Source organism: Arachis ipaensis, chromosome B08 (assembly GCF_000816755.2).
Source record: "Arachis ipaensis cultivar K30076 chromosome B08, Araip1.1, whole genome shotgun sequence".
In the NCBI taxonomy this organism is placed as follows: domain Eukaryota; kingdom Viridiplantae; phylum Streptophyta; class Magnoliopsida; order Fabales; family Fabaceae; genus Arachis; species Arachis ipaensis.
The window spans coordinates 40258795-40273465 of record NC_029792.2 but is presented as its reverse complement, the minus strand read 5'-3'; the positions used below and the strand labels follow the sequence as shown (position 1 = coordinate 40273465).

General features: G+C 34.5%; 1 protein-coding gene and 1 long non-coding RNA gene across 2 annotated transcripts; both read right to left on the bottom strand.

Moving 5' to 3' along the window:
- On the bottom strand, window positions 7757–8159 carry LOC110265483. Its single transcript, XR_002351627.1, has 2 exons — window positions 8036–8159; window positions 7757–7929 (listed from the first exon to the last, which is right to left on the bottom strand). It is a non-coding gene; the product is annotated as an uncharacterized LOC110265483 (long non-coding RNA).
- On the bottom strand, window positions 10253–12232 carry LOC107610964. The gene has a single exon (XM_016312939.1). The coding sequence runs from the start codon at window positions 12230–12232 to the stop codon at window positions 10253–10255; it is 1980 nt and encodes a 659-aa protein (XP_016168425.1).

Here is a 14671-nt window from a genome sequence, read left to right as displayed (position 1 = left end):
TTGTATTTATCGTTTTAGTTTGCAAAATCTCATGTTTCTTCTTATTTGCGAATTATCTTTAAGGAATTTTTTTTTATAAAAGTTGAGCTCTATTAACCCATTTACAGGCTTGATATTATTAATAACAGTGTTAGTGTAGTTTCAAATTGGTAACACTCGATGTTTTGGTATGAGCATGCCATACTGAAAATTGGGTTGTTACAACTGCTACTGCTACCGGTTGCGTCGCTGGCGGTCCTGCTTGATGTTCTTATCGTTGTCGATGTTGTATTTCGGGTCTTTAGAATCTCTGCACCTCTCATGGTTCTGTTATTATTGTTGGTTCTGAACTGATTTTAAATTCTGAATTTTTGTTGATGTAACAGTTGTTACTCATGGTGGGGTTCTCCCAATAACTCCAACTGACACTACACTAGTGCCATCTAACAACACGGTTATCTATGAGGAGAAACCTTTAAAGTTTCAAAGGAAGCGAATCGTATATAAACCTGCAACACTGTGTTTATTGCCATAGAATGGTTGCTTAGTGCTTGCTGACTCATCTTTGCTTGCAGAATGAAGAAGCTAGAATACAACATGAACTTGAAGCTCATGAGAAAAGAGTTAGAAAAGAGATTGAAAAATAAAAGATTCTACAGTGAAAGATTTGAGTCACTCTCAATTTTTCCCGATTAATATAAATTTATTTTATAGTATAGCTAATACTGTCATGCCATACATTAAGATGGAAGAGCAAATAAAGAAAGAGATGGAGAGGAATAACCGTGAAAGGTAGAAAGAAGAAGAAAGGTGGAAAGAAGAAGAAAGGTTTCTATGTGAAAGATAGCGAGAGAAGGAGAGGTACCAAAGAGAACAGAGGCACGGTCTAGAGCATAAGGAGAAGCTTTTATAGAAAGAATCAATAAGAGTATATAAGATTTTTCTACTAATTTACTCTGATATGTTAAATGAAAATAAATGATGCTGATCTTAGTTGTTCTTGTAGGCTGAGAAACTAAAACAGAAGGAAGAACTACGCAGGGAGAAAGAGAAAACAAGGATCAAAGCTACTATTGAGAGGGCTCTTTCTCGTAGAATGGCCAGAGAATCAATGGAACTTATTGAAGATGAACGTCTGAAACTAGCTACACTGAAGAAGAGACTTCCTTCGATACTGGCTCTTGATTATAAAACTATGCAAAATCTCATGTTTTATAGAGGTGAAGATATATTCAATGGGATTGTGTATCTTGTGTTTATCTGCTTCCTGAAGATTACACTATTTGGAAATTGAAGTTGAATTGTGGTAATTTTAATTTTTCTCATCTATTAACATCTATTTCATTTTGACTGAAATGAATTGGTATCTACTTTGTGTGTGTGTGTGGCATTTTTGCTTTTTTTTGGGAGAAGGGGGGTTATGAAATAATGATGATGACAAAAACCTCCAAATTAACTTTTTTACGAATTCTGCATGTCTTTATAACTGTATAAAGGATAGGAATTTAAATATTTTTATGGTCAATTAAGTGTTTAAACATAAAAAATGGGCATCACTTTGAAATCCTAATTTTTATTGATTGTTTTGGATTAAAACATGACTCTCATATCTCTTAAATTTATGATTTTTTTTCATTTTGGTTTAGCCTGTGATTCCTATAGTTGAAATATTCAATGCTCATTTTAAGGGAGCTATTGTTGGCATTTGTTTTCAGATTGGTAGACACCATTCCCACTCGAGTCTGTGCAGTTGAAAAGACCATTTTCAATCCAACCTTGGTTAGACTCAAAAGAAAACAGGAAATTTTCTCATGGTCAAGTTTTTTTTCATGTGTGTGTGTGTATATATATGTATGTTATGTTTGGCATTCCTTATAAGAAATATGTTAAAACTTTCTGATTACTTTATTTTTAGGTTTGGAGGTTCTTGAATACTTTTGCTGATATTCTTGGAATATGGTCATTTGCTCGAAATTCTTATTTTCTTTCTTTCCTATTTCTTGTTTTTCACTCATGGAAATAATTCTGTTACATTAAGCTTCTATGATACTCTTGGTGAGTAAATCATTACACATTAGGCTCAAAAAAATTCATTATGATATACTTCGTGTTGAACATGTTACATATTTAGCATTATTTCTTGAAAATTGATTCACCTAATGCTTAGGCTTATCTTCTTTTTATTTTCGTGCTTATACCTGTAGGTTTACTAAAATAGATGATTCTCCTCATATTTTGTGCATAATAATAAAAGGGAGGGATGATAGAGAAAATAATATTTCTACCTTACCCTGCAGTATTTTAGCAAATCAACCAACTATGTTTCCAAACATAGATATTAATGTAGTTGCCAAGTCTTAGGCGTTGTTTATTTGTATTTTTCATTTTTTTAATTTTTAATGTGCAATGAGGAACTTAGATGTATAATGTATAATGAATTTTATATAAGTAGGATCACATTTGTGCAGTCAGATTGAAACATCTCTAAATAAGTGAGTGAGTACTTACTTTTACGTGATATTGTAACTGAGCCTTTTTCTTTGTTAGTTTACTAATTAAGTCATATTTTTTAGAGCTATTGAATAGATAGAATAGGCATTTGATCAAGCCCAAGACTTGGTTATTATTAAGTTAAGCTTCAATACCTGATTTCTTTAAACATGGTTTGGGCTTTTTTAAACATGCATAATTTTGATGAACTAATTATATTTGTATGCATTATAATTTTTTAGTTCAATGACTAAAATAAAAAAAAAGTAATATGCTATTTATTTTAGTATAGCGACAAAATTGGTATTCTAACTAATATTCTGGAAAATATTAGTGACATACTCGATGTTGATGATGGTGACAAATTAAAGACTCCATTGTGACTGAAACATTTGTGAGATACCTATCGATTTGTTACTAGTTTAAAAGGAATTTGTGATGACATTCACCATAGTATTGCAACTAATTGACTACATATTATTTTCTAGCAAATTAGCGACTACTTCGTAACTTTGCTTTCTCATTTAGAATATCTTTGGTTTAGCGACAAAATTCCTACAAATTTGTTTAAGGATTTTAAAGATTAGCTATAAATTTACTACAAAATGTGATAGATTTGCGATTATATTAGCGGATAACTTACGATGAGTTAGGTTCAGAAAAATTCCTCACTAATTAGCGTCAACTAAGCATTCCATTTTATCTATGAAGTTAGCTTGGATTTAGCGATGAGTTTGTTGCAGTAGAGTTTGTCGCTAATTAGCGATTACTATTTAGTCTATTTCTTCTATGGAATTAGATTTTACTTTAGTGATGAATTTGTGACTATCTATTTAGTACCTAAAAAACTTTCTGATGAATTAGTGACTGTTGGGTTTGCCTCACTAATCTGCGACTTGTAATTAGCGAGAAAAGCATTAGTTTCTAGGCAGTAGCTAATCTGTCACAAAATTATATTTTGTGTCAGATTAGCGATAATTTTATAACTATTTTTGTGGTAGCTAATTGCCCTTATTCTTATAGTATTTTTGCATGCAAGATAATAATAAAACAAGATCAAACGCACCTTACGGTATAAAGAAAACTACAGAAAAAAATTTAAGCCAACTAAGGAAATGCAAAGAAACAAAAATAAAATAGAATCTAATTTTAGAAAAGGATTAAACAAAGAAAAGAAGGTAAAATAAACGAAAAAAGAAGATAGAAGGAAAGAGAAAATAAAAAAGAAGATAAAAGAAAAAAGGAGAACGTGGAACAGAATAAAAAAAAGTACAGGATTAAATTTTTTTTCAAAATAAAATAAACGTACATAAATTAGAAGAATGAATGGAAATAAGAAAGGAAACAAAAGGCGTGAAAAAGAAAACAAGAACAAAGAAAATAAACGGAAAGGACAAGAAATGTGAAGAAAAGAAAAGAAAAGTACGTAAACATGATCTAAGTTAGGATTTAATCGGACTTTCTATTGTCAATCTCAATTATTCCTGCGGCAACGACGCCAAAAACTTGATGAGCAAAAATTAAAGCTCACAGATACCGGAAAGTGCACTAGATCGTTCAAGTAATACCATGGTGAGTAGATATCGTTCCCATGAAGATTAAAGGATTGTACAAGCACTTATCAAATTAAATTCTTAATTAGATTAATAAAACCTAATTTGAAGGGGACAAGATTGTGTCTTGCTGAGAGCTTGAGAACCTTGAGTGCTTGAATGCTTGAATGCTTACGGACAGAGAGATTGAATATTGATTTTGAGAGAAAACAGTGATGGTGAGAGTCAAGAGCTTCGAGATATTTGTGCTTTTAGAGAAATTAAACCTTGTTTACTTATCTTGAAGTTTGCAAAGATCCTTCATGACAAATCTTTAGTAATTGATTTCCAATTTCCTGGTTCCTCAGGTTCTTATGCATTAATTAGTCGTCAATTAATTAATCAAGAGATTAATCACAAAAACTAATTTATTTTTCTAATTAGATTTAAAAGTAGTCCTTAGGTCGAATTACATGTCACATATTCAAGTTAGTTATGTCCAATTGAATCTTTAGAAGAAAAATACAATTTTCAAAAGTTGTTCTCATCTGACTTATATGTCACTTATTCAAAATTAAAGTAGCTACAAAAAAAACACCCATTCAGGTACACTTGAAAAGTGTAGCCAAAAGTGAAAAAAAATGATGCCTTAGGCTACGGCTACGCTTTTTGGGCTACGACTACGCTTTTTGGGGTGATTCCTATTCGCCCGTTGCCTATTCTCAAAGGCTACACTTTTCTGCACCAAGGGCTACGCTTTTGGCGTTTGGGAATAGGCTACGCTTTTCAAGTGATGCTGTCCAGGACCAAAGGCTACACTTTTCAGCTTTCATTCTTCCAGAATAGGCTACGTTTTTCAACGCTACTGCATCACTTGTAAAGCGTAGCCACATTGTATACCATAGCTACTTTTTATAAGCGTAGCCTTAGGTCCCTCTTTTTTTTATATATACTATAGCTACTGTATATAAGTGTAGCCTTAGGTCTCCAAAAGTACTAGAATGAAGTTAACTGTAAAAATTCATACATCTCAAACTAAAGTAAGTATAGCCATATCAAAACCATAATATCACTTAGCCAATAAAAGTATCTTCTAATAAAAATTATTAGTCAACCATACATGTAAAGATTCTAAATAGCACTCTATCTTAGCCAATAAACCACAATAATAGTCAGCTTAATCTTCATTATTGCTTAATCTTCATTGTTGCCCTGCATAATTATATAGAAAAATAGTTAAAAAAATATTCATAATGACATTCGTAATTATAAAAATTAAATGGAACACGTAGACATACAAACCAAGAAAGCATGTACTAAAAAAAATAACATGGTCACGGAAGAAGAGGTGAATTCAAGGAATTATGTATTATCTTGTTTCATTCAAACCATGAAAATCTACAGGTGTTTCTTTCTTCTATTTCCTTTAACACAATCCTGATATGTCCCTATAGCATTTTTCATGCACTAATTAACCAGACTTTCACACTTAATAAAGCCAGCAAACATTTCCAGCCATAGCAATTAATGTAAATGCAAGTAAAAAACTATGGAACAAGGAATAAATAAGGACATACCACATCTAAGTTCGGAAAATGTGTTGATCCATGGCCGCTATTCGCATCAATAGGAGACTGTTGGGCGTCTTGTAATAAAGCTTCTAGTTCTTCTGGCCTCATTCCAGGTTCCGATCACTGCAGTAATAACTTGATCATATTTCGCAACCCATGAATCTCTTTGTCTTGTTTTTGCTGTTTGGCCTCTTGTTTTTGCTGTTGGGCCTCCATGTGTCCAAGTTTATCCTTTAGGCTGGACACTTCCTCTTTGTGCTGATTCTTGATTTCATTAATTTCAGCATGTTTTTTTAAATCAGTCTTTGTCACAGATCTTCCATACAACCTTACCCAACCTGGTTGTTCTTTCCCGAATAAGGCCTCAAATGCTTCCTCTTCTGTTTCACCAGCAGCTTGGCGGTGTTGGAAGTCTTCCTGCATAGAAGAAACATTTAAAATTGAGTTAGTTACCGTATCCTAAATTTGAAATGTAATTATGAATGATTCAATGAACTCTTACAACAGCAGTTTGTGTTTCCTCACCCACTTCTTTCCTCTTCCGACTTGTTCGGGTAGCAATGAACATCTCAAACCTTTTTGATTCCTCGTTTGTTTCCTTTGTTGCTCGTTGCAAAACAAGATCATACTTCGGTTTCTTCCTTCAATTTATGCAAATATAAATTCTAATATAATATAAATCTACTATTTACCATAGCCACTCGTACTCTTCCGAAATTGATTGGCCCCATGCGATGTGGAAACTTCTGTTTTTCCTTGTGTTGCTTGTTTCTTTGACTTATTGACTGGAAGTGAATAAAAAGTTAGCATACAGTTACTAACACGTGCAGCATAATGAGTTAGGCAAATCTACTAGCAAGGCTGCATTATTAAGCTAAAGCAGTGAAAAATGCCACATTCACCCGACAAATATTATTCAAAAATAATGAACCTAACTCTACATCTAGTTATACAAACTATTTAGTACAATTTATCCATGAAAAGCAAGTACATAACCATCAAAAGCTTTGTTTATCTATGGAGTTTTCTCATCATAATTCATAAATGTCAAAAAAAAGAACGGTTACAAACTACAATTCATGTCAAATAATATGCAGCTGTCCTTGTCCAATGGAGAACTACTCATTTACAAAACCAACCTGACTAAAAAATAGTACCCCAGATTCACTACTAAGTACGGCGCCATCAGCTGATGATGGGAAACTTTTTGACCAATTAGTCTCATCAAGATTCCTTCCATTATTTCACCTCCCACTAGCTTCACAAAGAATCCAAAAAAACATAAAATTTTATCCCAGTTAGATATTAGGAACACCAACCTCACTGATTGAGTTCTCAATCTTATCTCCAACAACTTCACTATCCCGAGTAGGTACCTACATTCCAACACAAAGTATCCAAAATATCCTACTACCACAGGGGGAAAATGCCATCGCCACAACACACACCAAATCACAAATACCTAATACGCACCTATAACTGACTAAAAGCTGGGCAGAGAAAATGACAAAGCACACTCTATAATTCATCTCAGAGCATGCTCATTTGGCATGAACCACTATCAATTTGGCTACTGCTAAACATATATCTGACCTTTGCAATGAGATAAAAAAGTAGCTAGCCAAGTAGAAAGGCATATAGACATCACATAATGCTGAAACGCTTAATAAATTTTCTTTTAATAACAATAATTCACACCAAATTAGTGCTTATTGAGACATCAAAAAACATCAGAGCTGCTTCACATTAGTAACTAAATATATACCATATTGCTCTTTGAATAGTCAAATAGTTTCACATGAAAATTTGACATATATAGTCTTTTACCTGGATTAGAGGATGACTCCAATAATAGATCAATTTTATGAAACCACTTTGTGGTACTTGTGGGGGTCGATTCTTCACCATATCTTCAATAGTATCATAGGGAACAAAGTGCTTTTACTTAATCTTTTCTTTGAACCGCTTCCAAGCATCTCGAATCGCTTGCATTACCCACTTTTCTGCACTGTCTGGGAGGATAAACTTGGTCTGCATGATTATAAGTAATTGTTAATTGCTCTTGTGCTGAATAAAAAACTTGAAATCAATAATTACCAAGTATCTTACATTAACATAATCTCACATGAACTTCTTAGCTTTAGAAGGAACAGCATGCCAACTAGTGTACAAAAGGCTTACGAATCTTTTATTTCTACCAATAGTGCCAACAAAACTAGTTAAATTAGAAACACTTTGGTCGGTTGGTCCTACGGGCTGTCCAATATCAAAAGTGACTTCTTCCCGCTGTTCCATAGTCCTTGCATAAATCTCCTTGCAAGTTGTTTTTCCACGGGTTTTCTTCTTCTTTGGCTCTCCTAGTTTCATTCATTAGGAAATAGATTAAGGACTAATTAGTGATGCTAATTGAAAAAAGAAGCATTACAATTTATAAGAGAAGATAGAAAAATAGCAAAACAGTACCTTCTTCATCATCAATGTCCTCCATCACATGTTGATAATAGTCTTTATCAAGTGCCATGCTTTCTTCCCCGTCCTCACTTAGTTCAGTGCTTGGTCCTTCAATTTCCACGTCTATCCCATTTTTCTTTAAGAACTCATAAATTGTTGTAGCCTTTACTCCTGGCATCCTCTTACCCTTTGTTGATATTCCTTGCTCAAACATTACACTTTCAGGTTGTGGGGTAGTTTCAGGAGAAGGCAAAGTTGTGTCATCTTGCCCTGTTTAAGTCTCTTCATCTGTGAGTTAAAAATTCTGCTATTGCCCTTGGTTGATTGTGAGTTGAGTAGAACTTGGACAACTCAGTTCTTGGCTTAGACTTGTTGACACGTTGCTATTCCTTTTACGAATTGCTTCGAGCTTCCTTGGAAGTTCATCTTCTCCATGTTTGTAGGCTTAGACTTCTTTAAGCCTTGTGTTGATTTCTCACCCTGCACTCCATTCTTGACTTTCTCAACAGTAGGCATAGGCAATAGCTCCTTTCTCTTTTTATTTTCTGGCTGTTGCGAAGGAATATTTGGCTATACTTCCAAGGTGGTAGGCGTGGAATTAATCCTTTTTCTAATAGAATCGAATGTGCTTCGCAGATGACTAAAATCCAACTTCTTTGACGTGGATATCTTCTGCCCTTTGGTTGCACGCATCTCCAATTGACTTTCCGGTTCATCCACCCTTCACTCAGATTTCTCCTTGTCATTAGCAGCTGCAGCTTCCATTTCATATTTCTTGCATTCAGTTACAATCCTTTGTCTCTTAGCCTCAAATTGTCTAAGCAAATTCTTACTTGATGTAGCTTTAAGATCAATAAATTCTTTATTCCTACACAAATAAATGGAAGAGACTGAAAAATAAGTAGAGTCAATATACCCATCAAAATCAATATAAGAAATATGTAAGAGACTGACAAATTAACAGGAAAATAAGTATTACTTACAAATAAAAAGGTGAAAAAGAAAACTTAAGTATACATATGTACATATTATGCAATAAATTGCTTAGGATGACCAATCAGAATCAGAATCTCCAATGAAGTCTGCCTCATATTCTTGGACAGAAGTCACTTGGGGAACCGTTTCAATAACCGTGGGTCGTAAATCAGTCCTCTCCAGAATAAGTTCACCATCATCAGCTGGTATGGCAGGGCTCGTTATACGCTCGTGTTGTTCACTATAGTGTGTTTGACGGGCCTCAGACTCAGATTCGTCGCTTGTTTTAAATAAATCTCTTGGGACAATTTCCATAACATAATGTTTGTTATGTTCATATGGATCTTGCACATAAAAACACTGATGTGCTTGAGATGCTAGTATAAAAGGTTCATTTTGGAAGCATTTCTTATGGAAGTGAACAAATGTAAGACCATACTTATCTCTCCCAGCATCGTACCACTCACACCGAAATAAGACCACCTTAAAACGCCGAAAATAGTCTAACTCTACTATCTCAAACAACCTGCCATAATAAGCTACATTGTCTTGGATTGGACTTTGATCCTTAGCACTTGCAAAGCTTGAAGTTAAAGCAGTTAATATGACACCACTGTTTTGTGTTTTCCTCCTTGCCTCACTCTCCACCGTGTGAAACCTGTATCCATTAATTATATATCCAGAAAATCTTCTTGCCACAAAGCTTAGACTTTGAGATAATTCTTTTAGCCAAGAAGGCACATTTGGATCCCTTGCACGAGTTTCAAACCACTGCGTGAACGTTTTGTTGTGAACTTTTGCTTTTCTCCATTTTATTTCCCGCTGATTGTTAACCTCTTCCTTATGCTCTCTATAATTAATAATAGTTAGGTTTGATCACAAAAATATGGGTGAACTTGACCGAAATAAAAAAAAAAGTTTAATTGAGTTACCTAACATAATCTACAACTTCTTCACAATTGTGTAATACATACACATGGGCTTGAGCAATTGCTATGTCATCTAGATTAATTGGTTCTCCATTTCCCACACCTAACGAACGACCTTTGTTAGAAAACAACTTTGATGGTACAACTTTGTCTTCGTTAGGATCATCATCATTCTGAGGCCGTTTATTAAGTCTTGTTTGCACACCTCCATGCAAGTATCTTGAGCAGAAAGTTAAGCACTCCTCAGCCAGATATGCCTCTGCAATAGAACCTTCGGGCCGACTTCTGTTGCGAACATATGACTTTAATGTACACATGTACCTTTCTAGAGGATACATCCAACGAAACTGCACCGGACCTCCAATCTCACCTCATTTGCTAAATGAATGGAAAGATGAACCATTATGTCAAAAAAACTAGCGGGAAAGATCCTCTCAAGGTGGCATAACATTTTCACAATCTCTAACTCCAGTAGATCTATCTCTTCCAGTGTGATGAACTTCTTGCACAAGCGACGAAAAAAGGAACTTAGTCGAATCAACAGAATGACCACATGATCAGGAAGGATGCTTTTAATCGGTATTGGTAGTAAATAGTGAAGCATGAACTGAGCATCGTGGGTCTTATACCCAGAAACTTTTCTTTCTCCTAGATGTACACAGCGTGATATATTCGAAGCACTACCATCAGGTAGCTTTGTTGTCTTCAAAACACCACAAAAAACTGACTTCTCTGCAGCAGTCATAGAAAAGCATGCCTTTGCCAACTTTATTCTCTTGCCATTATTCACCTCCTTTGGTTGAAGATTTTTCCAGATACCCAAATTTTTTAAGTCATATCGAGCATTCAAATGGTCCTTTGTCTTGCCTGGGATATCCAAGAGAGTTCCAATTACACTGTCAGGTATATTCCTCTCTATGTGCATGATATCTAAGTTGTGACGCAGTGGGTTCTCGTGCCAGTAAGGCAATTCAAAGAAAATTGATCTTTTTTTCCAATTCCATGGGAAACTATTTGATGTACTTTGCTTCTTTCCAAAGACATTCTCAACATTTTGTAGCATCTCAAAAATTTCGGCTCCTTCAATAACATGTGGAGGGGGTCTTAATTCCTGCTTCCCATTAAAAGACCTTGTATTGGTTCTCCATGGATGATCCATGGGTAAAAAGACATGATGGTCCATATAAACTGTCTTCCGACTATGTTTTAGTTGTAAGCTACAGGTATTTTTGTTGCAACAAGGGCAAGCCAATTTTCCCTTTGTACTCCACCCAGACAACATAGCATAAGCAGGAAAATCGTTGATTATCCACAAAAGAGCTGCCCGCATTTGAAAGGTCTCATTCTTTGACGCATCATAAGTTTCGACCCCTATTTCCCACAACAACTTCAAGTCTTCTATCAATGGTTGTAGATACACATCAATGTCTTTACCAGGTGATTGTGGCCCAGGAATAAGCAAAGAAAGCATACAATATTCGGGTTTCATGCACATCCATGGAGGCAAGTTGTATACCATCAGCATCACGAGCCACGTGCTCCATGAAATGTTCATGCTACGAAATGGGTTGAATCCATCACTTGACAAGCCTAGTCTAATATTGCGAGATTCTTTTGCAAATTCTTTATCCATTTCATCAAGGTTCTTCCATGCCAAGCCATCAGCAGGATGCTTTAATGTCCCATTTTTTACGCGCTCCTCATCATGCCACCTCAGACTAGCTGCCGTCTTTGAGCACATAAATAATCTCTGAAGTCTTGGAATTATAGGAAAGTATCTCAGAGTCTTTGCAGGAATAGGACGACCTTTCTTGTCAGGTTGGTTCTCGCTATTATCACTAGAATTTTCAGTATATCGAGAAGTTCCACACACACGACATTGTTTTTTATCCTTTAGTTCTTTTCTATACAGGAGGCAATCATTAGGACAAGCATCAATTTTTTTATAATCCAGCCCTAAATCTCTTATCATAGCCTTTGTCTTATGGAAAGATGAAGGTATGTTAATGTCAGGCATTGCCTCTTTCAATAGCTCAAGAAGTGAAGTAAAGGAGGCATTGCTCCAACCGTGCAAACACTTTAACAAGTACAGACGGATGGTAAAAGATAATGTAAAAAATTTATTACAACCCGGGTATAACTCTTGACTTGCCCCATCTATTAAATTGTAAAACTTTTTAGCCTCTGTATTTTGACCTACAGTAACACCCTCAGCATGAGATACATCTCCAAATGCATCATTAAGCAGTCCTTCGATGTCATCGCGTGCACCTTCTTCATCATCCGTGTCATCGTCAATCGCCATCGGGATTGCCCATTCGCCATGATTAATCCATGTTCTATATTCCTTAACGAATCCGTCGGCTACTAAATGGTCAAATACCACATCTCTTCTATACCAATTAATGTTACAACACTTCTTACAAGGACATTGAATTTGTCGTCCATCCGGTTCTCCCTTGGAGTATGCAAAGTCTAAAAAACTAATAACACCATTGATATACTCTTCACTATACCTCGGTAGATCCATCCAATCCTTTGGCATATCACAAAACCTAATTGATAATTATTAAATTTTTTAGGAGGAAAATTTATAAGGGGTCGCAAAGTGAAGATAACAAGAATAGAGGAGGAAGGGTATTATTCGCTATAAAGGGAATGGGCAATGAAAAGGACTTTCAAAGCCTTGTAATTAGGTTGGAAAATAGTTCCTAGTCTTAGAAGTAATTCTCTAGAAACCCATTGAGGTAAAACAAATAAAGAGAAACATAGAATTTATAGTACAAATATAATAGGTTAAATTCTAACTTCAAAACTAACAAATCAAAAGCATTAAAGTATGCATTGTACCTTGCCATGACATAATCACGTTTTGACAAAATCTGCTTGGAAGACCTTAAACAAAAACTCTCGCCTTCAATCTTAACCATGAATAACTATAAAAATCACAGACAAAAAAAAATTGTAATTGCCATATGCAACCATTTAACCACGAATTTAGCACAATCATCATTTAGCAAGAATTAAATTGATATAATCGAACAGATTTGGGACCCAGCAGCAGCTACAGCAATTAAATAATTCAACAGATAATGGCAAAACAACAAAATTTTAGGTGTATAAATATGGCTATTAATTAGAATTTTGTTTATCACATATTGAATTTGTGAATAAAGGAAAACAGATGAAAAAGGGCATTGGGCTATATAAAGAAAGTGATAATAATAAGAAAATAGACATTTCAATGTTGGAAAGATGTAACTGGCATGCAGAACAAGACATTTCAACATGCATGGCCCTTTGCTTGAAAGCTTAATTGACCATTGACCAGTATATTTTAGATTGACTTGGTTTGATTTGGCTAAATTATTTTTAAAAGGTTAAATAACCTAACCCAACTTTGAGTGGTTTGAACTTTATTCTACTTCAAATTCTAACCGGCCAACTCAGCCTGTTTCTTATAAAATAAGTTTTAAATTCTACTTTTTAAGACACAAAAAAAAAAGAAAAATAAAGCATGGGCAATGGCATAGTGTTGTAGCAACATGTCCTATTTAAGTGACAGAGGTGCACCATCAACCTCAGCAAAGAAAGAACAACAACCACCCCCATACTCCTAATATTATAAACCGTACCCTCAAAACAGTTAAACAGAGCAGGTAGAACAACCCTCAATACTAAACCACCAAGCAAACCCATTTATTAGAATGACCAACCAAAAGACAAAGATCCAAGCTAACACTTGTGCATTTTAAGTAATTCAGAAAAAATGGAAAAAAACCACACACACACACACACACACATATCCTTCAGAAGACCAGAAAATCAGAACCCAGATTTCATAACCATAATAAAAAAAACTATTATTATTATTATATTAATATAAAAAAATAAATAAATTAATCAAATTGAAATACCTAGTACGGGGTACAGATTAAAATTGGAAAAAGCACCAGAAATATCTTCACTTGAGGTGATTTAAGTGGGGAAATTAAAAAAAAAAGGTTTACCAGAATGAGCAAAGTGATTTAAGTGTGCCTACTCAAACGCTGCGTTTTCTGTTGAGATCAAAGATCCAGAGAGAGAGTGATCACAACAATCTAAAGCTCATGGCAGCCACCAAATTTTGCTCTTGAAAAGGAAACACAATTTCGGATGAAGAAAATTATTAATCCTCAATATGCATTTGGATTCAGTATCAATGAATAAGCTACTAAAAAAACCAACCATGAACAAAAGGAGAAATGATACATATTGATATTCCTAGATATTGTAGTATAAAAAAACCTAAAAACAATCGAATTTTAATAAACTAAGTTGGCAAAGTATTGGCAAAGTATATGGAAATGTTAATAGAAAGCAGTTGACTTATGAATGATGGAATAACTCGCCCATCATTACTCAAAAAGCAAAACAAGTACAAGAGTAACAGTAGCAGTTAACAGAAACAGAAGAGAAGATGAAGATTAATGTGGTTTTTCATTTTGGAGTTTAGGATTTTATATTGGAGGGATAAAATTGAGCCTTGTAAAGGATAGTAGTGTAGAGAATGGTTAGTTAGCTTGTGACTTAATAAAACTGTTAAGGCAATTAAGAATCCAATAGATTTTTCATATCAGGCAAAGCTGTTAGTTACTCATATTATTAATGTATAAATAGGAGTGCAAGTCTTGTATGTAAAACACAATCAATAATATTGCTACTTGATGTATTTTTCATTTCATTCATGTAATGGTAGTGAAAT